The sequence below is a fragment of the Mandrillus leucophaeus genome, unplaced genomic scaffold, assembly GCF_000951045.1.
Source record: "Mandrillus leucophaeus isolate KB7577 unplaced genomic scaffold, Mleu.le_1.0 Scaffold202, whole genome shotgun sequence".
Lineage (NCBI taxonomy): Eukaryota > Metazoa > Chordata > Mammalia > Primates > Cercopithecidae > Mandrillus > Mandrillus leucophaeus.
The window spans coordinates 4,088,796-4,115,759 of NW_012102055.1; the positions used below are offsets into that span (position 1 = coordinate 4,088,796).

The 26,964-nt window shown below is 45.4% G+C and overlaps 1 protein-coding gene across 2 annotated transcripts in view; it reads left to right on the plus strand.

The window, feature by feature from the left end:
• Window positions 1-12,573: 12,573 nt before the first annotated feature.
• SLC24A3 (solute carrier family 24 (sodium/potassium/calcium exchanger), member 3) overlaps window positions 12,574-26,964 on the plus strand; it is a 453,583-nt gene continuing 439,192 nt past the window's right edge. For both annotated transcript variants that reach the window (XM_011979523.1, XM_011979522.1), the window contains exon 1: window positions 12,574-12,696. In XM_011979523.1, the coding sequence (XP_011834913.1) occupies window positions 12,579-12,696 (118 nt within the window). In that variant the 5' untranslated portion in view covers window positions 12,574-12,578. The remainder of the gene's footprint in view (window positions 12,697-26,964) is intronic.

A 26,964-nucleotide genomic window follows, 5' to 3' on the forward strand; every position in this document is an offset into this window, starting at 1 on the left:
GGAAGGGATCTTGAGAAAAGGACAATGTCTGTGGTATCTATGATGGGGACATTTACTAATCCCACCCACTTTACAATAACTACTGCTCTTGCTACTACAATTATTTCTGAATGTAATACAGCTCTGACTTCAGAGGTGTCTACCCTTTGTGAGATTGTGTACTGGGCACTGACAAAGCTGTGTGTGTCTTTATAGTCACAATATTTGCCCTGAGCCATTTGCCCTTTCACCACCCCCTCATCCTTCTGCCATGGAGTGACCATATGGGATTCCAGAAGAGACGGACACGCTCCTTTGTTCCTAGAATCCCTCGCTCCATCACCCACCCCACACTTTGTGTGTGTGTGTGTGTGTGTGTGTGTATGTGTGTGTGTGTGTTCTTCTGTTGATCCCCCCACCTTTGTTCCTGTTTCCTTCACTTTTAGAAACAATGGAAAAGGATTTTCTTTCTGGCTTCCCATCAGAGGACATGCTGACCTTGGCTGATAGTGGCTGTGATGAGCAGGGTAGCTCACAGCATTGAGAAGGCAACAGTCTCATGTGGCTTTGGAGAGAGAGTATGGGCTGGAGAGAAGGACGCAGAAAGCCATGCAAGGAGCAAACTGTGGAGAGTGGGACAGGAGCCCTCAGCTAGGGGCACACAGCCAAACCTACATGCTGAATATTGCTTGTTTTCAAGAGGAAAAGTTATTGGAAGTCTGCACTTAGGTACCAGTGCTCCTTGTCAGGAGTCTGAAAAATAAACAAAGCCTAATTATTTAGGCAAATGCCTAGTCAATTAGAAATAGAGGGGTTCACTAGGGATGAGAGTGAGAGAGGCATTGCTCTCTGGCTGAAATATGCAAAGCAAGCCTCCCTGTTTCTCAGGAGCAGGTGGTGGCCAGGAAAGTTCTACTTGCATCAGCCTATCGCGGTGAGCCACATCCTCTCTCCTTTCCCTGCCTTCCCTTACCTATCGGTGGATCTCAGACTCTGGGCTGAAACTGAGAGAGCATGGATCTATCTTTCTTTCCATTCAACCTTGCTATTCTCCTATTGCTGGTTTCAGTTTCCAGCTTGGAAAGTTGCAAGCAATGGGCCAAAGAATAGGAAAAAGTGAGAAGAATAAAGTGGCTTTGTGTTTAAACGAAAGCTTCACTGCCTGTCCTCCCCTCAGTTCTGTCTTTCTCACTGTGAGGCACCGAGAGGATATTTTAGTTCTGGTGTCAAGTTCCAATGGTGAAAGGAGAAGAGAGAAACATTAGCAGAAAATCTATGGGCCAGGGGTGGTGGTGGCTCAGACTTTTAATCCCAGTGACTTGGGAGGTTAAGACAGGAGTTCAAGACTGACCTGGGCAACATCGTGAAATTCCATCTCTTAAAAAACAAAAAACAAAAAAAAAACTTAGTGTGGTGGTGCACGTCTGTAGTTCCAGCTAGCTAATTTCCACCACTACACTCCAGCCTGAGTGACAAAGCAAGACCCACCCCCAAAAAAATTCTTACTTCTATGGCTCTAGACCAAACACATCTTCCCACTTGTTTTAAGAGACATTGTTTCCAAGATGAGGTCAAGGTTACCTTCAGGGCTGGTATCACTTGGTGTCCCTCAAGGCAACCCCTCGGCTCTCCTCTGGTGCCAGCCTCAGGCGCCATGGGCAGTTCAGTGTAAGCTTAGACTCCCGTTGCAATACACCATTGCCCCAAGCACAGGCTATGTGTCTCTCTGCTTCCTGGCTCAGGGTCTTCCTGAGAGGTGGGAGTCAGCCTGACTCACTCAAAAGTGCAGTCTGCCCAGCACTTTGGGAAGCCGAGGCGGGTGGATTGCCTGAGCTCAGGAGTTCGTGACCAGCCTGGGCAACATGGTGAAAACCTGTCTCTACTAAAATACAAAAGAAAAATTAGTTGGGTGTGGTGGCATGCACCTGTAGTCCCAGCTACTCAAGAGGCTGAGGCAGGAGAATTGCTTGAACCCATGAGGCAGAGGTTGCAGTGAGCTGAGATCGTGCCACTGCACTCCAGCCTGGGCGACAGAGCGAGACACCACCTCAAAAAAAAAAAAAAAAAAAAGAAAAGAAAAAATGCAGCCTGGACTCTGGGGAGTTTGTTCTCCTGGAGCAAGCCTCATCTAGTGAGGCATGGAAGCCACAGCCTCATTCTTCACATGGACAATTTGGGGAAGCATTCCGAATGCATGTCTGAGCTTCCAGAGGAATCCTGCTCTTGTCACGAGTGGCAGCAACCTCTGTAATGCATTTTCCCCTTTCCCTGTCTTGCTTTCCACTTTCTTTCACTGTTTCCTGGGATTGTCTCCAGAATAAACTACTTGCACCCAAGTCTTTGTTTCAGACTTGGCTTTTGGAAAATCCAAATCAGGACACCTTTCAAGGTTGCAAACACTATGTTACAACGTAAAGCATTACTGCACTACTACAATGACATTTGAGGCTTTTGTTTGTGTGGCTGAGCCAACCTGTGCTGTCAGTTGGCCCAGGCTAGCCAGGTATTTTGGGGGGCTAGGTGTCAACTATCTTGCTCCACCATCAGTGGTCAGCCTTCTCCCCTTGTAGCTTGTACTTGAACCTTTTTTGTCCCATAGCCATCTTAATTCACAATTTCCCCAGGGCTCTTAGAGCTTTATTACTCTGATTCATAGAAGCCACTTGAGAGGCTCTGTGTTCATGGCATGGCGAGGGACATTCATGCAAAGAAAAGAAATAGCTCTCTGCTCAGCAGTGCACTATGATGAACACAGGATGAAGCCAGGAAGGGCTGGGGAAGACGTTACTGGGGTTCTGTCTGGGATTTCATCAGACTTTCCATAGGATGGGAATTTTTTAAAAAAGTAGAAGCACGTATCAGCTATGAGTTTCTCAGTTGCTCTTAGAAAAAAGCCAACCCAATCTGGCTCAGGTTAAAAAGGGAATACATTGCAACATGGAATCGAAAAGTTTGATTAGTCTGGCTTCAGGTATCAGGGGCTGAAATGTGATGACATCAGGACCTTGCCTATCTCTGCCCTTTGGTCTGGGTGTACTCACCTTTATGTGCTGTCTGCAGACTCTCAGCCTCCAGGTTCTCCTACTTACAGGTTCAAGGTCACTGGGACAGAGTGGGTGAGTCTCTTTCTGGGGACTCTGCTTTGATTGGCCTGGTTCAGTTACAGGCACCTCTCAGAACCAATCATTATGGCCTACAGGATATTGGACTTGGGCCTTTAGTTCAGGCAGCGTCTTTGCTGGTGGTGCAGTGGGTGGGTGGAGCTTCCTCCCAGGACAGGCAGACTTGGCAGGAGGGAGGGGTCTCTCCTAAAATCAAAATTTGAGGTTGGTTCTAACTAAGGGAGAGGGGATGCTGGGAGGGGGAAGTGCCGGCACCAAACTTGCAGTGTAGTTAACACTTTAAATTTCCCAGTGGAGTTTTATTGAATCTCTCTGTGCGAGTACTGGGGCCAATAAGAAAAAAAAAAATGATGTCATCAGGAAGCTTATAGTCTAATGGGGGAAATAAAAATCATACTTGGATAACTGCAATGTAATAATTGTTTAGAGACACATTTCTTACTACTCTGTGTGCAGATGAAATGTGCTTTCTCACTGTTCACATGGTAGCTCCTCCTTCTTCTCTTCACCTCCTAGAGAGTCCCGATACTTGGTATCTTTGAAGAAAGGTGTTCCAGTCAGGATTGTGGAGAAGAAATCACTGCATTTCTCTTCCGTCTGCCTGACTCACTGGTGATATTTATACTCTAGGCATGAATTAAGAAAAGCCCAGAATTAAGGAAAGACTAGTTTCCTGCCCTGTTCTATAATGGCAGAGCCAAGACAGCCTGAGAGAAAGCAGCAGACAATTTTATACTCATACTCACGAATAAATTGGACTGTTTATCCAATCACAAAGGATGGAAATGGCAGTGATTTTGAGGAGCCAAGTGATGTAGAGTTGTCAAGTTGTACTCAATTGGAAACAAAAAAGTGAGTTTTATTTATTTATTTTTTTTTGAGACGGAGTCTTGCTCTGTCGCCCGGGCTGGAGTGCAGTGGCCGGATCTCAGCTCACTGCAAGCTCCGCCTCCCGGGTTCCCGCCATTCTCCTGCCTCAGCCTCCCGAGTAGCTGGGACCACAGACACCCGCCACCTCGCCCGGCTAGTTTTTTGTATTTTTTAGTAGAGACGGGGTTTCACCGTGTTAGCCAGGATGGTCTTGATCTCCTGACCTTGTGATCCGCCCGTCTCGGCCTCCCAAAGTGCTGGGATTACAGGCTTGAGCCACCGCGCCCGGCCAAAAAAGTGAGTTTTAAAGAGAACTGAAGAAACACATCGGGCAGGTTTGCAGGGGCAAATATATTAGATGTATGAAAAATACAAGTGTTCGGAGTATATCAACAGAGCCCGAGGCAAGGCATATGTACAGCTGGAATGGACTATGTTACCTAAAACTGTGATCCTTAGGAAAGTATGTATTTTTTTAGAAATTATGTTTAAGAAATACTGTAATATATATTTTTTATATATATGTATAATGAGATATTATTTTTAAGCTTTATACCTATCTTTGTATTTGTAAAATTTTATATTTAAAAGAGTGGTCTCAATATTACATAAACTTCAGGTCCCATAAAACCTGGATCTGCCCCAGATTTTTAAATACAATGAAAAATAAATGTAATAGGAATAAAATAGCGATGAAATAAACCATTTAAAATATATTACTTATATTTTAACAGAACAAAACTTGGAGTTTTCTAAACAATGATGATGTTAATGTTGTTATCTTTATGAGTAGTATCTTATTGAGAAAACATGATAGAATATACTTAATCATTTTTGAAAATATTAGTTCCACACTTTGAGATACAGCTAACAGAAGGTCTGCTTATTTTAATTTAAGGTTCAGTTTATTTTAATTTTGAAGTTTAATGGCTGTCCTACTTGTAATAGATAATTCCCCAAAATGTATGGATCCAAATGGAAGAAAAGCATTATGGGCTACAACTACTAAATCAAGATACTAAATTTTCAGTTTCATTCACCAATTACCCAAAGACTGTTGTTAATATCTTCCCATCTTTTCTGACTTCAGTAGATTAATCTTGCAATTTTTCAGAAGGTATTGCATTTACATATTTCTAATAAATGGATTTATAAAAATCCATTTTTTAAGTAAAAGACATTGAATTTTAATTTCAAATTTCTAATAAAAGTCATTGAAACTCTTTGTTTTGGAATTTTAAAATCAGATTATATAATTTGGATTCCAAATTTTTAAGTGGAACATATACATGTTTTTAGAATGTACTGATTTTTATCATTTTCTTGATATAATTTATCATATGAAGACATACAAAGTTTTGATATTTATTTTCAAAATGCTCTGTCCATAGAGCAAATTTCTTTAGGAAAGCTTCTACTCTTTCACTGGTTGTTAAAGGTCACCTTGAGGGATGTGGAGCAAAAGGAGACATGAGGGGCAGTGTGTTTTCTGAAAATATCTGCTAGGTGCACACTTAGTTAACTGGTGACCATGTCTTCCCAGAAAAGGTTAGCATATTTATAGCACTTGTCTTTTTATGAGAGAGAAATGCATAATTCATCTCTAAGTTCAACAGTTTTAAAAACTTCTTTGCCAAAAGACAATCAATGGACACGTGCATGGTATAAAAAGATTGCATGATCATGTCCCTCTTCTTCCACCCCTTTTTCTCCCCCTCTCCCTCCCCCTCTAACTCTCTCTCTCTCCCACACTCACACACATATAATGTCCAATATGGGGTTTCTTGTTACGAAGTATGGAATGTTGGTGTCAAATTCATATATGGAAATCCTAACTCCCAATTGAGAAGTAATTAGTTCATAAGACCAGAATACATCCACCACATCCCAAGAATGGGATTAGTACCCTTGCTAAAGGGACCCTAGCGAGCTCTGAAGCTCTTTTTCTGCCACGTAAGGATACAAGAATATATCAGTATGCAATTCAGAAGAGGACCCTCACCAGAACCTGACCATGCTGGTGCCTTCACCTTAGGTACGAAGTGCCCTGCCTCAAGTGGGCAGGTGACTAGGGTCGCCTTCTTCCCTCTTCCCCTCTGGGTTAAAGGGAGGCCTGTCCTATTGGAGGGACTGAAAAGGCTCAACTTTCAACCTGGGTTTCCTCTTGGAGTGGAGGTGTAGCGCCTTGACACTGGCAAGAAATTTACATCCAGGTAAGAGTTGATGCCTGTGATTGCCGTCGCTGAGTTGGGGACATTAGCGGGAGACCTCGACCCAGGCCAAGGGGGTGTTCTCAGCATCCTCTTGCCCATTGGACAGGCTGTGGAAACAGCTCATGGAAGAGAATTTAAACAGAACCTATCACCTCCCGTGGCTTGGAGATCTTCTCCCAGACATCTTCTCTGGATCTTCCCTTCTCTGACTTTCTGGAAGCTTTGAGGCCATTGAGGGGAATGAATGTATGGCCCTTTTAGCCTCCAGCTTCCTCCTGTCCTGCTGGGTTAGGAGAGCTTCGTTTGGAGGACTGCAACCTCTCCACAATTGGTGCTCCTTTCCAAGGACCATGAACAAAAGCACAGGGAAGCTCTTGCTTCAGCTGGAAAACCCATGAGAAAAATCCACCTGTATGAAGCCAGGGCCTCTACTGCTCCCCTCTTCACCCACAGAGGATGAGGCTCATCCTTCTGAGACTTTAGGGGGAGGGGCAGGAAAGGGGTCATTTGGAGAGCAGTGCTGCTCACTTGAGTCTGCAGAAGGCGTCCGCTTGCTGCGGGCTTATGCAAACCTGACCTCCAACCCTGGGGTGAAGACCTGGGGTGTACAGAGTGGAGGCAGCTGTGTAAACTGTAGGGTGGGGTATTTATAGCCTTAGCGAAGAGCACCAAACCAGCATAGAGAGCCTGAGTTAGTGCTGCCGCCCTTGGCTGTTTCTTGTGCCGTTAACTGAGTGTTCCAGACATTCTTTCTCCAGTGTTGTATGCGGCTTTACAAGACTCAGTTTCTTCATCTGCAAATGGGAAACTGTTGCCATGGCTGTCTGAGCATTTCAGCTGGATGGTTCTCTGCATCCCAGTTTCCAAAAAGAAAAGCAGTATTCCAGTTCACAGGGAGGGGAGAGTTAATACCTCCCCTCCAAAAGAGCTGCTATGCCCCTAAGACCACTTCCCTGGGCTCCTGGAGCTCTGGGACAGGTGAGAAACACATAACTGAGCTTTGCAGTCAGCTGTGGCCTAGGGTCCTGGCTTGGCTGCTTACCCCCATCAGCATTCCCTGCAAGAGGATGGAGTGAGATGGTACAGGAAGGGTGCTTGGCACATAATGAGGGGCATAAAAGATAATTTTGCTGGTGACGCAGCAAACTTCCTCATCTGCTGTTGCCAAGGTGTCTGAAGGAGTTAATTCTCCCGTCAGAGAGCAGGCAGCCCCACCTCTCCACCAGGCCTGGGGCTGGTGTTTGGAAGGTTTGCAAGCCCTATGGGACAAGGTTCACATAGGAGACAGTGTTAGGGTGAAGGCTGCGAGTCAAGGCTGTTTGTCAGGGGGCACGCAGGGAGATCCATTCTTGGTGTCAGAAATCCTTGGGCTCTCTAAGCCCCAGTTGTGGGGAGGAGGGAGGTAGGGGAAGGGAGGGAAGAGAGCACAAAAGGGTGAGCACATAGCTCTGTAATGGAAACTTGGCGTCCAGCCTCACTTTGTGTCCTTCCTTAGTGCATGCGCTTGCTTCTTGAGTTGAGAGCTTGATTTCCTCCCCTTCCAGCCAGCATCCCGTGCTATCCCGACAGCCCACTCCTGTCCCCTCTTCTCAGAGCCTGCAGTCCTGCAGGCTGCCTCCACTCGTGACATGTGACATGTGAGCCTGCTGCCTCCCCTCTTCATCCCCTACCCCTCCCCTGACTAATTAGGCCAACATGCAACTTCCAGGGCCTGGCAGATGAGGAGCCAAGAATGCCATGGACAGGGGCCAAGTGTTTTTGTTGACATTGCTCAAGTGTAGCTTTGCAGAGCGGCCTCTTTGCTGTAGCGGAGAAGTCCAAGGAAGCTGGGGAGGTGAGCGAGGGGAGAGCAGGGAGGACAGCCAGTGTGGGCACCTCTCCGTATCCCCTTCACCTTCCCACCCTCCAAGGCTTCCCAGCTGCCCACCCTCTGCCCCGCCTCCCTAAGTGCAAGAAGATAGCCCTCCATGTCATAATGCGTGCGACCAGCCTGGTTTCTAGGAAATCACACTGAGCAGAGTGAGTTGCACCCAGTGGGACTTTAGTCCTTCGTTTGTAAACCTTTCATGGGGGAGGCTCCTGCCTCGCTGCTGTTCCTAATTCAATCACATGTCCCTTAACAGTGGGGATATGTTCTGAGAAATGCATTGTTAGGTGATTTTGTTCTTGTACCAACACCGTAGAGTGTATTTACATAAACCTGGATGATATAGCCTATTGCTCCTAGGCTGCAAACCTGTACAGCACTTGACTGACTGTACTGAATACTGTGGCAATTGTAATACAGTAGTAAGTATTTGTATATTTAAACATAGCTAAATACAGCAAAGGGACAGTAAAAATATGGTGTTAAAATCTTATGGGGCTGACTGTGGTGGCTCATGTGTATAATCCCAGCACTTTGGGAGGTCAAGGTGGGAGGATCACTTGAGGCCAGAAGTTTGAGACCAGCCTGGGCAACATAGGGAGACTCTGTCTCTACAAAAAATAATAAAATTAGCTGAATGTGGTGGCATGCACCTGTAGTCCTAGATACTGAGGAGGCTGAGGTGGGAGGATCATGTGAGCCTCGGAGTTTGAGGTTGCAATGCACCATTGCACTCCAGCCTGGGCAACAGAGCCAGACCAAAAAAAAAAAAAGTTGACCACTATCATATATGCCTTCCAACGCTGACAGAAATGTCATTTTGCGGTGCATGACTGTAACTTCTAGGGAAATAACCTCTTTGAAATAAGTCCAGTGAGACTTATTTACCTCTTCATTGCTAACCTGTTATAAGGTGCAGGCTACATTATTGAGCTACTTTACTATAGCTGTATAATGAAACCAGGATGGATTTCATCCTATCCCAGGATCTACCAAGAATTTGTCCTTTGAGGTCACTAGGCCTGGGTTCAAATCCTCATTCTGCTACTTCCTCACTGTGTGACCTTGGGCAAGATATTTAACCTCTCTGTCCATCAATTTCCTTATTTACAAAAAGGAACTAGTATTTCCATGTAGGGCTTTCGTTCATGAAGATGAAACATGGTGAAGAATGGAAAGGTTTCTGCACATCACAGACATTCAGTGAATAGAAGCCATGCTAACTATGAAATGATGGTTGATGTAGCCATGGATTGACTCTGATCTTAGCAAATCGCTTATCCTCTGACTTATGTACTCTAAAGGTAAAGTGACCCCAGAACCAACTGCCTCTTCCTAGCTCAGCAGGAGTTTTGCGAGGACAGATGAACTGTGCTATAATATTGTCAAACTTGGTTCTCTGTGGGAAGGAAACGGATGCAATGCATTGCTTCATCATTTTTTTCTCAGACTCTGGTCTCTGTGTTGTTATGTCAGCCCTCAGTGGTCAAATACATTTCTATTGAGATAAAAGTTTGCACATTTTGGAATCCAGAGGTGCTGCCTTAAGAGTCTAATTCCTGAAGATATTGAATCATTATGTTTAAAAATCCTCTAATTTTCTGCTACAATAGCTGGCTTTATTTTTACATCTCTTAATTGGTATCAGCTTTTCTCTCAGAGTTACAGAACCATGGAAACTTGGCATATGAAGCAACTTGGAAGTCATTGGAAGGGATACTCCTGCTTCTTTTTAAATCTTTGGGATCTTCCTGAACATTAAGATTACAGTACCACAAAGCATGTCTCCTTGACCCAGATTATAAGAACAGTGGAATAGCCATGCTGCTGACCACAGCATGACTCTCTCTTTAGGTACTGTGTAGATGGGCAGATGTCGTGGTGCTCAACGTTTATTACTTGGTTCTGACCTCTTCAGTGCCAGCTGGCACAGTGCAGCTTCTAACACCTGCCTCTCATTGCCCAGGGCCTTTTTCTGGGCATCACCTTGGACCTCCATGTGGCAGGTTGGAAATGCTGGGGGATTATGTCCTCTTTCGTCAGCTTCAACCAATGTTAGACCAGGAGTAGCTGGATGAATACCCAAGCTTCCTCACCTCTTAGGTGTCCGAGATGCATGTCTACACTGGTCCCCAGAGCTTTCCAGAGAGGTCAGTTTCTAGTTATTCATATTGGCAACTGACTTAAAATGTACCTGCTATTAGCGTTTCCTGTCCTACTCTGCTCTTCTACTAATTCTTCTTGGGATCACCTCCCGTATAAACCACCTGCTCTCAAATCCTTCTCTCAGGGGCTGCTTCTAGGGAAACCCAGCCTGAGACAGAGGGGATGCCCTTCTCCACACTTGCAGATTATTTGTGACAATATGGGATTTTAAGGCTACTAACCTTATCTTTTCTTCATGAGGCTTTGAGATTTTTTTGCCTCTATTCATCACTATTCTTAATCATAAGAATCCACCATTCAGGTTATTCAGACTACACAAATGCCTTGCTTTAACCTTGAATTATCTTCGATATTGTCCTCATAATTTGGGCTAAGCTGATACATATGGCCGCCATGTAGAATTTTGTATTTCAAGAGTCTGAAATTATTGTTTCTTTTCATTAGACTCCACATTCTTCCTCCATTTTTTGGGAAAAAACACCTGGGGGGGCTCTCCTGGATGGTATGCATAAACTGTAATTTGATATCTTGCTAAATTTACAAGTGGAAGCAGGGTCTGTGTTTGAGGAAGACCTCAGTTCATGAGCTACTGATATTATGTGCATCATGTTATCTTAGGTGAGGTGCCCACAGGCATTGTGATTTCCAGACACTTCCATGAGTCTCACTTTCTCCACTTATAAAGTGGGAAGAATTATTTCAACGCATACCTACTGAGCACCTACCCTGAGCCAGCAGTGATCAGGTGCTGGAGAGGCAATGTCCACACTCTTGCTTGCTTTCTTAAGCAGTGTTGTGAGGTTTGAATTCAGTAACAAAGGAGAAATCATTTGGGAAACTGAATCGCTGTGGAAGTAGAGGAGAGGGCAGGATGCCCTCCAGCTCTTCAGTGACCACTTCAGACACTGTGTTGGTGTGGTTGGGTGCACTATCTGGCCTTCTGTGAAGGCCACTGGGCCCGTGGGTTAGGCCCACGTCTTGTGTTTCGATCCATTTTCTGCCCGCGGCAACTTTGGACACTCAAGAGGCAGCATTGCCTCAGGTCCCTTCTTCAGTGCCAAGCCCCTGGAAAGAGCCACTTTGGCAGCTTGGCTTGCTGTCTGTGTCTCTCCATGGCCCCATGACGCCAGGTCCCACCTGTCATGTTTCTGCCTTCATCTTACCTGATCTGTCCATGGAGTTCAAGGCTATTGGCTACTCCTTCCCTCCTGAAATTCTCTTTCTGCTTACCTTCCACGACACCTGCTTTCCTTGCTCTTTTCCTTCCATTCATGATCCCTTCCTGAATCCTTTTGCTCTGTCTCCTCTCTGAAGGATATTGTGTTCTTCCATTCCTTCTCCCCAGTGCCCCCTCTTCTCCACCGGGAGACCCCATCCATACATGTGCCTCTCACCCTTCCCTGTTGCTGGTGATTTCCCTGAGGTTTGCTGTGGCTCTGCTTTTCACCCCAAGGTTCCTCCACTCACATTTGCACAGGTGGCATACCTCCCATTCCGTGCTCTGCGGACTCTTCAAACTCAACGTGCCCCAAACAGAATGCACTGCACTGGCCACTTCAGTGTGCTCTTTAGCCTGTGTTCTTTCTTCTGGCACCTCCACCCCCACAGTCATTGCAGCCCTGAGCCCTGTTACCTGCTCTCCCAACCTACTGTTTCCTAGTTCATGCCTTTATCTCTTGTTCATTGGAAACATGCTGTGTGGCACTCATGAATCTATGCTTTGGGGATGGCAAATTATGTCTTCGCTTGATAACCCCCAGAAGCAGATTCTGAAGTATGTTCAATGGTGGGTGGTTCATTTGGGGGCTGGTTTCAGGAGATACTGGCAGGGACTAGATCTCGATAGGCTGGAGCCAGCTATTATTGACTCAGTGGAGCTGATTGTGTCCATCTCTTCCGAACCCCATTTTCAATGATGTCATGTGTGTAGCTAGGCATTGGCTACAATGGGAATATTGACACCACAGAAATTGGCCAGTGGCTACAAAACAGGGCTTTTCTTCCCCTTTGAGAGTTGGTTGTTAAACATTTCTCAGGATGTCACTGGGAGCAGGGAATTGAGACAGGGAAGGGGGAGCAGTTGATCAAGTGTGCTTTATCAAGAAAGTTACACAGTAGACAACTGGAGCTTGATCCCACTGGGAAGAATCTAGAATCCAGTTTAGAACACACACCTCAAAGTCATCCCACTGATGCGGCGAGGAAGCCATCAGGCAGCTAGAGGCAGGGTGGCCGGGAGTGCAGGCAGGGTTGAACAAGTGATGGCTGGTCGGGGCACCGGGCACGCAGTGTCAGCAGAAGCTGAAATCCAGCTGTGAATGACGTGTGGTTATTGTCTTTGTCTCCCCAGAGCTTGACCTCATGGACCTCATAGGGGAAGACAGAAAGTGGATGATGGGGAGGAAGCTCATGCAGGTGAATGACACTCTGACTTCCGAAGATGCTGGACTCCGGAACGGCAAGAACTGCACCGAACCAGGTAACAGTGCTGGCTACTCATGGGCAGCAGCTGTCATTTTCTCCTGTGGCTAAGGAAGAGGCAGCTGCTGTGTGTTTTCTTAGAATATTAATCCAGAGAGCTTCTGAGGATGTTTAGGATGGGAGCCTAAGAAACTTTCAGGTGACATCCTGAGGGACTCTTAGGGTATGTTTTGACCTCTGTGTTTGTTTTCTACTGGAGCTGGGGCTGAGTCAGAGACAGTGACACTCCTGATGCGGTACTGAGGTCGGATGTGGAGACTGGTGCTGCCAAGTGAGAAACTAAGGCAGGGGCAGGATGGGTGAGGATGTTTTGTGGTTACCTTTGCTTTGATCGCTTGGGTCCTTTCTGGCTGGTTTTTAATCAGGAACCTTGTTCCTATCACAGTAGAGACACCGGGATTGGGCCAGATCCTCACCCACGATGTTGATCTTCTTGGAAGAGGCGGATTTTCATTTATTGTTTGTTAGATTTGATATCTATTACGCCATTCCCCGGAAACATATATGGAACATTTTGTCTCTGAGGTTACTGAACTGAAAAAGAAAACAAACACAAAGCAGATCAAAGGGAACGAAGGGCTGTGAGGACCCAGCCCACCAAGCCTCAGGGACATGACAGGCACCCCTCTGGATGAATGAGGTCCCTGAAGGTTCAGACGGGAGTTGGTAAACTTGTTCTGGAAAGGGCCAGATGGTAAACACTGTAGGCTTTGCAGGCCACATATTGCATCTGCAGTATATTCTTAAAATAATTTTTTATAATGCTTTATCAATTTAAAAATCATTCTTAGCTCACAGGTTGTACCAAAACAGGCGATGGGATGGAGTAGGTCTGTAGCCATGTTTTGTCACTTTGACTTGGACCTCGAAGTCCTCTGGGGCTTTCTGTCCTTACCTGGTGGGGATTGACCGCATGTGTGCCACTGTCCAGGGCCCAGGAGCTCAGTGACATGCTGATCTTCCATCCAAAGGCCTGTCTCATCTTTAGTGTCAGCATGGAAGGATATAAACAATCTCTGCTGCAGCCCAAAGAACTACAAGTTGTTGAGTACAGAAGACATGTCAGAGAATTGCAGGTCTGGATCTGTTGCGAAGATGGGTGGAAGTGCCCTTCCCACCATACTTAGACTCTTAACAATCAGCTTTCAAGCAAAGCTGAAAAGAATTCAAAATAGGTTATCTGCTCCATCTCCACCACTAAAAAAAATCCTACTTAGTCTGTGTTCCTCAAGCTGGGGAATCCAAAATTACTGTGGCTGTTGTTCCATGCTCACAAGGAACATTTTTCACTTGAAAGTGAAGCAGCACAAGGGCAGCTACGTGAGCTAGAAATGAAAATGGGTATGAAGGGGTCAAATGCCCCACTGAGGGGCTGAGCCACGTGTAGTCTAAAAAACAGAGATTAGTATTAATCAGCTAATAGTATTAGAAAGGCCAGTTGTCACTCCTGGTGTGGAAAAGAATGGAATCAGACAGGACATGGTGACCAGCTCTGAGCATTAGGTTCAGCCATATGCAGACCCAGCAAGGATAGGGGGATTCTGTTCTCTGTTGCTGGGGTGTGTTTTGGGGGCAGGTGATTGGTCTTTCTGTGAGTGGCATTGCTCTCTGTATTGGGAAATGCCTTTCTCAGAGTGACAGATGTAGAAGCATAAAGCGCATTAAAAGTCATTCCAAGAGAGGAAATGACTCAGCCTCACAGATAGAAAAGAAAATGTCTAGGTAGATAAAAAGAACGCAAACCCAGGACCTGCCCGTGTTGGCAGGGGGCACTCAGGGAAAGGGAAGAGAGGAAAGGCTTTAGGAGAAACTTGGGAGGAAGCAAAAGCAAGCTGAGTCATGTTGCGAAGAGCAGGTCCAAAGGGAATATGGAACCAGGAGGGACAATCTTGATTTCCTCACCTGCAGACCAAAAGGACTGGGGTTGGTTTCTGGGGCCCTTGATTTAGAACCAAATTCCACAGGGAAGATGATCATGCCCGAAACAGAAGTTCTGTTCAAATCCTAACACATCAAGGGCTGGCTCAGAGCCCATGTGCTTCATGAAGCTCGCTTGGACCACCCCAGACTGCAGCATTCTTTTCTGACTGCTGCTGGTATAAAATGTCTCCACATGTGCTGTTAAATGTTGTCATTCAATGGCAATTTCAATTCAAATGAATTCAAACCAACTAAAATTAAATATTCAGTTTCTCAGTTGCACCAACTACATGTCAAATACTTGATAGTTGGATCACGGATGACAGCACAGGTCCCAGAACATTTCCATCATCACAGAAAGAGCTATTGGACAGGGTGGTCAGAACTTGCAGTTGTCTTTGGACGTATCTCCTGTCTTTCCAGCCCAATTGCAAACATCTCAAGGGTGTAGAGCAAATATGTAAATCTGAGGGCCTTATCTCTAACCGGGGTCTTAGAGTCACGCTGACCTGAAGCTGTGGACTTCGGCCAAATAGCCAGGTTCTCTGAGTCTCTGTGTGCTTCTCTGGAAGTTGACATAATCATTCTGACCTTTCATGATTGCTGTGAGAATTAGTAATAAAGTGTGAACAGCTTAGTGCCCTGGGTTTGATGGCACCATAGTAGGAGTGTATTTGTGAATTTCCCACCTTCTGTCCTGGGCCATCATTACGGGTGGGGCACAGTGCAAGACTCCTAGAACAATATTCTCCAGCTACTCCCTGCAAGAGCAAGTCTGTCAACAGGACACACTGCAGGTAGCCCAGGTCTGAGCAGATCGTCATCTAGACAGGAGGCTTCAGTACCATCTACTGAGGTAGGCAAGCCCTGAAGACCTCAGGCATGGCAATGAGTGCCATCACCTCTGCTGCATCGACTATTTCTAACAACAGGATCAGACCATTGCCATAGACATCTATGAGCCCTGGTTACCTCCATGCCCTTACCAGAATGCTGTCGAAGATGGCTTCTCGGTCTGGACTGGACAGATATTTTATGAAAAAAGTTGAGAGCCAAAGCACCCATAGGGTCCTGATTTAGAAGCATCATTTTAATAATATTCATCTTCTCTACCTCTAACTTGTTGTTGGGTGAAATGATTGAGCAGGAGTGAGGTGAGGGCAGGTTCATTCTAAAGCATTGTTCAGTTTTCCTTAAGAGGCCCTGGGCACGATGAATATTACTTGTGCCGGTTAAACATAGTGCTGTCTGCCCTCGAAAATCTTAAATAGAGAGGCTAGGAAGTGAGCCCTGTGGTTCCTGGACTCTCTCCCTTTCTATTTGCGATGATATCAGTGGCAGCAGCACGCTTAACAGAGCCTGCGGAGCAGGCTTCCCTCTATGCTTGGAGGAGTGAGTGTTTGCATAGGGACTTGAATGTTTGGGGTGCAGTGTGTGTCCTGGCTGTCTGAGTTATGGTGGCAAGGTCACAGGCAGGAGTTAATTTAGCATTTGTCATAAAGTACACCCAGCTGCCACTTGTGATGTCATGGGGCTTCTCGGACTGTGCTGTCAGAAACCCTGGCTTTAGATGCTATTAGAGGAAGGCTGTAGATTCAGAGACTGGAGACAGAGTTACCTCTATTCTGGCTATATTCCCTGTTGGGGCGTAAGGCTAGTTTGCCTCTCAGATGACCATTTCCTCACCTATAAAATAGATCTTCAACTACATTTATCCCTGCCCTTGCACAAATCCACTTATTCCAAGAAATTTCAAGAATAGAAATTCAAGAAAACTTCTTCCCTTAGACACTCTCCCATTTCCCTTAATAACTGCTGTGTTTGCAGAATTCCATGCCATACCTCAAGCCTTCCTCTACTCCCTCCCCCCTCCTCCCCTTCCCTCTCCCCTGCCTTCTCCCTTTCTCTCTGTCTGAAAACCAAGAGCACAGAGTGCCCAGTTTTGGTGCCAGAGAAAGCCCAGGATGCTATCTTCTTATGACAGCTGCTACTTTAAGGATATATTACTTTATACATTTTCTGCTTTCAAAAGAATGACGCTGGGCGCTGTGACTCATGCCTATAATCCTGCACTTTGGGAGTCCAAGGCGGGTGGATTACTTGAGGCCAGGAGTTCGAGACCAGCCTCGGCAACATGGTGAAACCCCGTCTCTATAAAATATACAAAAGTTAGCCAGGTGTGGTGGCGTGAGTCTGTGGTCCGAGCTACTTGAGGGGTTGAGGTGGAAGGATCGATTGAGCTTGGGAGATGGAGGTTGCAGTGAGCTGAGATCACACCTCTACACTCCAGCCTAGGTGACAGAATGAGACCCTGTCTCAAAAAAAAAAAAAAAAGGGCGTTTTTCCTTTGCCCCTTGGAGACCCAGTTTTGGTGGAAATTCGTGATTTTTTTTTTTTTTTTTTTTTACCTTCAGAACTGCATGAACAAGACTGACCTCCGGGCTCCAACTTTTCTTTGCAATTGTTCCAGCTCTCTGTGAATTTTTAAGGTTGTTTTCTTAGCCTGACACTGCCGATTTCATCTGAAGCCTGGAAACATTTTTTTTTTTCCTTTTGGCAAGTAACACTTGAAATTGTTTACTCAGATGACCTATTAAGAGAAATTTAACTTTGAATAAATTTGATCCACGGAAAATTAAGTTAGCTAAATGTAGTATTGAAGGTGGTAGACAACTGTAGCAGAAATGAATTCTTTGTAATATTTATTTGTACACTTTGCAGAATTTTATTTATTCCGCACTTTGCAGTCTGTCTCCAGAAAAATATATCATCTTTTAGTTTTTGGTTCTTTGATATTTTAAGGAAATGAGCTTTTCCTCAGAGTGCTTTTTTCAAGTAAACTTTGGAAGAAGGAAAATATTTAAAATGATGGCCTTTGGTGTGGGCTTCACTGCGAGATCTCTGGATTTCCCTTGATAAAGGATCATCCCACTCTGTCTGGCTTAGCTGGGCCTAAGGCCTCGGAAGGTAAAGAGGACGCTCGGCCTGTGTCCAAGACCAAAGTCAGGCTGGCAGGGCACTGCCCTGTGGGGATGGTCAGGAGTGCCTACAGGTAAGGTGTTGACTGGAATGGCCAGAAGCCCACGTTTAACAGTTAAATGTGAGCTTCAGTCGACGAGGAAAACCAGGAAGTCTGTATGAGAGAAGCAACAGGAGGGGAGGTTCAAAGGGTGCCTGTGGTCCGTAAGCAAGAATTGGAGCCCAGGCACAGACTAACAAGCAGAAAATATGCATTCAGGGTACTGGCCATGAACAGTGTCAGGATCCTGCTGTTTGGGGTTTAAACTGTAACATCAGAGTGGGCTAGTTTAAAATCACAGGGCTGGACATGACCAGTCTACAAAGCATGATAGGACCAACATTCTCATCTTTTACATGAAAAAAACAAGAACCACAGGGGATAAACAACCTGCCCAAGGTCACAAGGCTTGTCAGAAGTGAAGTAGGGCCACCCAACACCCGTGCGGTGCTCAATACCCGTTAATAATTGAATAGAAAATCTGAGGTCTGCACAATCTAGAGTAGCACTGTCCAATAGGAATATAATTTGACCTACAGTGTAATTTTAAATTTTCTATTGGCTACATTACAAAAGTATGAAGAAACAGGTGAAATTAATTTTAGTAATATATTTTATTTAACCAAATGTTTCCAAAATACTAGAAGTGACAAATTGCAATCGGGCTAGTGTGGTTATTGCTGGGTTTGAACCCGAGAAAGAACTAAGTTTAAAGACTTAAGATTCATCTGGACATTATTTCACTAGCTCACGTAACTTGAACTTCTTTCTGAAGTTGTAATTCTCATAATGATTCAAATCATAGTTGTTGACATTCTTAAGTGGAACAGATTTGGAACTAATGTGATCTGCTTTTTAATTTGTATCAAATTGTTTGCTGAATTACTTAGATAGGGTAATAATAGCTGCTGTAACAGAAAAGTCCTCCAGATTTCTATGTTAATGCAAGAGAAGTTTATTTCTTTCTCATGGAATGTTCTAGTCTATAGTTGCACCTGTTGCAAGAAGGGGTCTATGAACTCCAGATCCTTCTATCTTTAGGCTTTTCCCTCCTCAACTGGGCTTCCAAGGTTGCTGGGCTTCTTTGCATTAAGAGGAAAGAGCATGGAGGATTTAGGGTAGCAGAGTTTTAGGGACTAGATGCTCACTGATGCTCACATTCCATTGGCAGAGCTCAGTCACGTGACAACTTCTGACCTCAAGGAAGGCTGGGCCATGTACATTAGTGGAATGTAGAAAGCAGAAGAGGAAACAGATTTGGTGAACTGCTAGCTAGTCTCTGCTACGTTAATTTTCCCTAAACTTGTTTCTTTTGAAAAAGCAAATTTCCCAATTTTTCTTTATGCTTAAATCATTTTCAAAAGCCAAATACCACCATTATAGAAAAATCATAATCCAAATTTATGTCTGCCAAGGCTGACTATAGCTCTTGCTTTAATCTTCATAATTCTTGCCTCATCAAGTGAAACAATTTGATTCTCTTTTTACCTTGTGGGGGTCATCAGTGAGGTAGAAATTGTCCCAGTGGTGCCATTTGCAAATTGCATCTTTTCTTTGGTAATGAAAGAACCCTGGGGAAAATAATGAATGCTTTTGTATAGATGAAGTCATTTGGCAATTGTGTGGAAAGAGCTTGGGTTCTGGAGTAAATCCTAAATCCCAATTCCATCACTTTCGACCTATGTGATGCCAAGTGGCTTGCTAAGCTCTTTGGACCTCATTTCCACCCTCTGGTAAAATGCAAATTAAGGTGCCTTCTTCCCAGGCTTGTGGTAGTCATTCAGTGAAGTGAGCTTTGCAGAGCAGCTGCGCCCTCAATCGTAGTACGTGCTTAATAAATTGTAGCCACATTATCTTTGCTACCGGAAATACAGTGGAAGGTAGACTGATGGAGATCATATATGGGGACTTTACCTCTCTTCAGGCACGTTAGAACTCTGTGGGATTAAGTTTCTGGCCTGAGAGTCCACTATGTCAACAAACAGGATGAAATAGGGAGTAGAGGATTTTCTACTTTATACTAATGAAGAGTTTAAAAGTCTCAGGCTCTAGGAGAAAGGGCCAGACACTATTTGTTTTTTCTAGCTTTGACATCCCTTTAGGGCATTTTTTAAAAGACTGTTCTTTAAAAGCAGCCCGGGCAGCCTAATTTGGTGAGTGGTGTCTGGAATCTTTCTGATACACAGGTAAAGGATGATAAAACTCTGCTCTTAGATGCAGAGATTTTGTGGATCTATTTGTAAAGTACTGTAGATATTTCAAAGCATTTTCACATTCATTAGCTCATTGGAACACATTTGGCCACTGGAACAAATACCTCAAGGTCAGGAAAAAAGGTATTATGATGCCCAGTTGATAGATTAGTTAGTCTGAGAACAAAGTAAGTTGAGTTAAAGAATTGAGAATTCAGAGTCATAAATGCAAAAACAAGCATGGTGATTATGGTGTCTAGTGGCTTCTAAATCCTTTTCCTCTAAGCCAGGGCTCAACAAACAAGAGCCCTTGGCCACAGGGGGCCTGTCGACTATCTTTGTGAATAAAGTTTTATTTTAACACAGCCACCACACACATCCATTTATGTGTTTCTGTGGCAGCTTTTGCTCTATGAAGGCTGAGTTGAGTAGTTGCAACACAGACCACAGGGCTTGGAAAGCGTAAAATATTTATTCTTGGTCCTTTACAGAAATGTTTGCTGCTGCCCCCTAGTTCCAGGCTCTGTGACGGTTGCCTCATGTGCTCTGCAGGGGAGGTTGAGGCAGGAATGACATTTCCAAGGTCCTCTCTACTTTCCCTGATCCTTTCCCCGGGTAGTGCCTGTGCCATATTGCATATTTTTAATGTCATCCCTGGGCTGGGGGATCTGTGATTCAGGTACTGTCTCCTCCTCCCGCCCTTACCCACTTTCTCACAATCAAAAAACTCCAGTATTTTTCCTTTCATATGTTAGGGATCTGTTTAAAATTTTATTTGAAGAGTAAAATTTTACCGCCTAAAAGAGCTTGAAATCACAGGCCTGGAATACCCCTTGCTCCAGAGCATCCAGGTCTCCAGACCACATGTCTAGTACTCATTCTGCCTTGGAATTGCTTTCCTCTGGGGTTCCACAGTAAAGCAGCCACTTAGGGCTGTACACCTGTCCTCCTGGCTTGTTCTGCACAAGGACAGTTTCCCCAGGGCTCATCTCACAGGCACCCCCGGAGCAGTGAGCAATGTACTCAACTGTGTGTAGAGGCCATCGGTATTATAGTGGGGTGCTGGGAACACCCACTTTGGGGCAGTGGAGAGCCTGCAAGGGAAGTCCCCTCCTGATCCCAATACACCTCTTGGCTGCACTGTGGTCTGTGACAGTGATGAGCCACATAGTGCTGCTTCCTCCTGGCCTAGGAGCACATGTGGCCTTGCATGTCTCCAGCCCTCTGGGGTTCACTCCGCCCCACCTGGCTCCCCACTCCTCAGTCATTTCTGGAGCAGCAGTGTGCCCGGGGGACTTGGGGCTCTTTTCTTCAGACTCTTACTGAGATTGTTACACAGATAATCTCATTTTGCAGCTGAAGCTTCAGGTTTAGAGACATGAGAGGCATCTCCAGGGTTCCCTGCTAGTTGGCACTGGAGCAAGGACCAGGACTCTGAGGTTGCCTGTCTCCCAAAGCCTTGTTTGTGTGTAGTCAGCCTTAGGTCACATAATCTGGGTTGCCAGGTGGGCTCTGTTCTGCCCCCATCTAAGTGCTCTCAGATGTCTTAGGACCAGCAGCAGCAGCAGCAGCAGCAGCACCTGGGTGCCTGTTACAAATGCTCATCCTTGAGCTGCACCTGAGCCCTACTAGATTGGAACCTCTGAAAGGCAGACCCAGCCATCTGGTTTGTAACAAGCCCTCCAGGGGCTTGGGAGGCACACTCAAGTGTGAGGACCCCTGGCTTAGCTCATTGGAGGCACCTGGGGGGATTTTAAATCCGGGTCCACCCCAGGCCAGGAAAATCTCAGCCTCTGGAACTGGGAAGCAGGTGTCAGAGGTTTTCAAGCTTCCAGGGGGTTATGGTCTGAGTGTTTGTGTCCCCCTAGTATTCATTTGTTGAAATTCTAACTCCCAAGGTGATAGTGTTAGAAGGTGGAACTTTTTTGGGGGGGTGGCGATTAGGTCATGAGATCAGTCCCCTCAGGAATGGGATTTCGTGTTCTTATAAAGGAGGCCCGAGAGAAGGCCCTCACCCCTTCCACTGTGTGAGGCTAGAGTGAGAAAGCGTCATCTATGAACCAGAATGCAAGCCCTCCACCAGACACCAAACCTGCCGGCATCTTGATCTTGGACTTCCCAGCCTTCAGAACTGTGAGAAATAAATTTCTGTTGTTTATAAGCCACCCGGTCGATGGTGTTCTGTTATAGCAGCCTGAACAGCAGGTGGGAATGCTGGCCTGTGACCCACCTCTGTGCATGGGCGGTCTCTGTCAAGCTGGCTCAGGGGAGAATAGCTGGGCTTGCCAGGCCTAGAGTCTTCAACAAGCTGGCAAACAGATGAATAAAGGGAGACCTCCAGCCACATGTAAGACACCAAACCTGTCTTCCAGCAGGGTCCATGTGTGTTCAGCACTCCTCCCAAGCCCTGTGAACACTAGTTTTTTTACTCTGTCTTGAAGGCCACAGGTTTTGTTTCTAAGCTTTCTTGCCCTGGGAAACACCAGGGTGTGTTTCACCCTAGCTGCATTTTAAAATCTCTTTGTATCAAAGTCGAGAGGGAATGTTCCTCCCTTGTCCTATTTGTGGGTCTAATCTTTCCGTCTGGTCCTCAGTTGCCTCAGCATTTGCCACTCCCACCCACTCAGAAGCCAGGGCTGGCCGAGGTACAGGGCAAGGTGCCCATGGGACTGAGGACAGGGCCTTGGGGCGCATCTCCCGACTGTTCTCTGACACTCCCAGGTCTGGGTGGACTCTGGTGCTTCGGGGTGGAATGAGGCGCAGGGAGGCCTCGTCTCTCTCCCCAAAGGCTCTCCCAGCCTGACAAGTTTCTCAGCAGGCTCCGTGAACAATGGGGGTGGTCTGACTGAGGGCTGTGAAGGTCAGGGATGGTCTGAGCTACCCCAGTGAGTGCGCTTTGGTTTGGACAGAGGCACCGAGCACAGTCTATCCCTGGCTAGTGGGCCAAGGCCATGTCTCAGTTTGTGTGCCTTGGGGTGGGCCCCACTGAGGCGTAGGACTATGCTCACATGCCACCTTGGAGAGTAAGTGTAAATAGGTACATGTCTAGGCTATCCTACGGGCGCTTCTGGGGTTCCTGTTAGAGTGTGAATCCCATTTTGCTTGGCTGAAATGTCTGTAATAGAACAATAAAATCCTTGAATTAAAGATTAGCAGTCTTTTTTAGAAGCTGACTCAGAACAAAATGGATTTGGGCCCAGCCCACTGGCTCATCCATCCCTGTCAAAACTTTTGTGCCAGGAGCTCAGCCTGGCTCCCCAGCCCTGAGCCTGCAGGAGACCTCAGGGCCCACTCAGTGTCCATGTCGTTGGGATCAGGGACACTGGTATGGGGAAAAAAAAAAATGGCGACAAGCTGCAGACCCCTGGGACAGGCCATTCTGGAAGCAGCAAAGGACTGGGTCCAAAGAGCAGGCTGGACTCAGTGAAGCTTCTGTGACCTCAGTTGATAAATGGGAACTCACAGTACCCACCGTGTCTTGGGGTTATGAGGAAACCTTTCAGACAGAGAAGGAGAGGCCACATTTTGTAATTGTAGGTGCTTCTGAGCAGAGTGAGAGAGGTAGGGCCTGGGCACCACAGGCCTGAGGAGGACCCATGGGCTATGGGACCCTTGACCGGCCACGTAATCTCTCAAAGCCTTGGTTTCCTTCCCTGAGAGGTGGGGATCATTCATGGGTTGGTGGAATAAAGCGTGTTAAGTCTTTAACACACAGCCAGTGCTCGGTCCCTGAGTGGGTGTCCATTTTCCAAGCACCCACTTTGCAACAGTCCTGAGGGGTCCGGCAAACAGAGTCTCAGTTTGTCACACTTAGGAGATTGTGGTTATTATTCATGCTGCTGATTCCTTTCTCCGGTTTTTAGGGCATGGGAGTTTTCTACCATGGGAGGCAGGTAAAATGAATCTGACAGGCACTAATACTACAAAAACCCAGGCGGGAAGTAAAAATAGTCTTAGTTGTCAAAGCATAGGAGCCAGTCACAGGAGCAGCCTGTCAGTATCAAGATGAGCCTCTCCGTGGAGCTTTTCCTGGGGAATGGGAATTCCACTTCTGCTGAAATCTTGTTGACTTGCCCTGGACAAATGTATAGAAAAATCACGGATGATGGGGGTTTTGGTCTTTAGGCCGAGTATGCAGGCTGGGTGTGTAGAATGGATAGCAGTGGTCGCAGGGATGAGGTGGAGAGGCAGAAGCAGGTGGAAAAGGAGGGCTTGATCTGCTCTTGATTCTGACCTTTTTGTCATAGTCTACTCGGGCTGCTAAAACAAAATGCCATAGACTGAATGTCATCTAAACAACAGAAATTTATTTCTTACAGTTCTGGTAGCTGAAAGTCCAAAGCCAAGGCATTGGCAGATTCAGTGTCTGGTGAGGACCTGTTTCCTGGTTCATAGTTAGCCCCGTCTCACTCTATCCTCACACTGAGGAAGGGGCAAGGCAGCCCTTTGGCGTCTCTTTCATAGACTTAGGAATCCTATTCCTCATCACCTTGCCAAAGGTCCTACCCCCTGCCTTGGGGGTTAGGAATTTAACTTGAGGATTTGGAGGGAACATAAGCATAAAGACCATAGCACTCTTGTATCCGTAGGATCATTGAGGTGGGAGGCTGCCCTTTGGACAATGTATTTCCACATTCCAGCAACACAGTGTCCCCACTGCCTGCTCCATTTTAACCACAAATACTAGGCCAATTTGTTAAATTGAGTTATTTGATACTGACTTTAAAGGAAGGAAAGTTGTAATGCAGCTGCACCTCCCCACTGTCAGCCATTTTTACCCAGTTGCCCCGGTTTCATGCAGGACATTGACCCCTTTGTGGAATCATTTTGTGTCCGTGGCTCGGAAAAGGATGTTTCCTGGCTGGGCACAGTGGCTCATTCTGAAATCCCAGCACTTTGGGAGGCTGAGGCGGGTGGATCACCTGAGGTCAGGAGTTCAAGACCAGCCTGGCCAACATGGTGAAACCCCATCTCTACTAAAAATACAAAAATTAGCTGGGCATGGTGGCGGGCACCTAGAATCCCAGCTACTTGGGAGGCTGAGGTATGAGAATCGCTTGAACCCTGGAGGTGGAGGTTGCAGTGAGCTGAGATGGCGCCATGCACTCCAGCCTGAGTGACAAAAACGAAACTTCATCAAAAAAAAAAGGATATTTCCTTTAAGGATGCCCAAGCAAAATTACTTGGTGCCTGGTTCTGCTTAGTGGTTCTCAGGGGGACAGAATTCCTCAATAATTCCCATTATAAATATAGAATTATCGTCCCATCAGTGCCCACAATTTGATGTGCTGTTTATTTAAAATTTTGCTTCCTCTGTCTCCTCATTCAGTCTCAAGACTCTTGCCTTTAGGTCCAGTGGTCCCTTGGTATCCACAGAGGATTGGTTCTAGGACACCCCTCTACCTCGGATATCAGAATGCATGGATCCTCAAGTCCCTGATATAAAATGGCATAGCATTTGCACATAACATATGCACATCCTCCCATGCACTTTAAGTCATCTCTAGGTTGCTTATAATACCTAATACCTAATACAGTGCCTATACACCACTTCATTTACATGGATTCAGTGTAGTACTTGGGAAGTGGCAAATTTAAGTTTTGGTTTTTGGAACTTTGCGGAATTTTTTTTCCAATTTTTTTTTAACAGAAAACTCTAGCATTTTTTCATAAAATCTATAAATGGAAATCAAACCATTTTAATTGATTACTCTAGCCAAAATTACTTTTAGTCAATAAACACTTTTTTTTTCTTTAAAGAAGAAATTTAATTGTATTTTATTTTAAGTTCTGGAGTACATGTGCAGGATATGCAAGTTTGTGCCATGGTGGTTTGCTGCACCTGTCAACCCATCACCTAGGTATTAAGTCCCATGCGTTAGCTATTTATCCTGATGATCTTTCGCCTCCTTCCCACCAACAGGCCCCAGTGTGTGTTGTTGCCTTCCCGGTTTCATGTGTTCTCATTGTTCAGCTCCCACTTATATGTGAGAACATACAGTGTTTGGTTTTCTGTTCTTGCGTTAGTTTGCAGAGGATAATGGCTTCCAGCTCCATTCATATCCATGCAAAGGACACGATCTTATTCCTTTTTATGGCTGCATAGTATTCCATGGTGTACATGTACCACATTTTCTTTATCCAGCCTGTCTCTGATTGGCATTTGGATTGATTCCATGTCTTTGCTATTGTGAATAATGCTGCAATGAACATATGCATGCATGTGTCTTTATTGTAGAATGATTTATATTCCTTTGGGTATATACCTAGTAATGAGATTGCTGGGTCAAATGGTATTTCTGTTTTTAGGTCTTTGAGGAATCGTCACACTGTCTTCCACAATGGCTGAACTAATTTACATTCCCACCAACAGTGTAGAAGTGTTTCTATTTCTCCATAGCCTTGCCAGCATCTATTTTAACAATAAATAGCTGCTGTTTCTGAACTTTTTAATAATTGCCATTCTGACTGACTTGAGATTGTATCTCACTGTAGTTTTTATTTGCATTTATCTAATGATCAGTAATGTTGAGCTTTTGTTCATATGTTTGTTGGCTGCACAAATGTCTTCTTTTGAGAAGTGTCTGTGTCCCTTGCCCAATTTTTAATGGGGTTGTTTTTTTCTTGTAAAATTTTTTAAGTTCCTTGTAGGTTCTGGATGTTAGAATCATTTCCTGAGACTTTGCTGATGTTGCTTGTCAGCTTAAGAAGCTTTTGGGCTGAGTCCATGGGGTTTTCTAGATATAGGTTCATGTAATCCGCAAACAGAGACAGTTTGACTTCCTCTTCTATTCGAATACCCTCTATTTCTTCCTCTTTGCCCTGGCCAGAACTTCCAATACTACACTATATTGAATAGGGGTAGTGAGACAGGGTATCCTTGCCTTGTGCCAGTTTTTAAGGGGAATGCTTCCAGTTTTTGCCCATTCAATATGAATGCCCATTCAGGCTGTCGGTTTGTCATAAATGGCTCTTATTATTTTAAGGTATGTTCCATCAATACTTAGTTTACTGAGAGTTTTTAACATGAAGGGATGTTGAATTTTATTGAAGGTCTTTTCTGTGTCTATTGAGGTAATCATGTGGTTTCTGACTTTTTTTCTGTTTATGTGATGAATTACATTTATTGATTTGC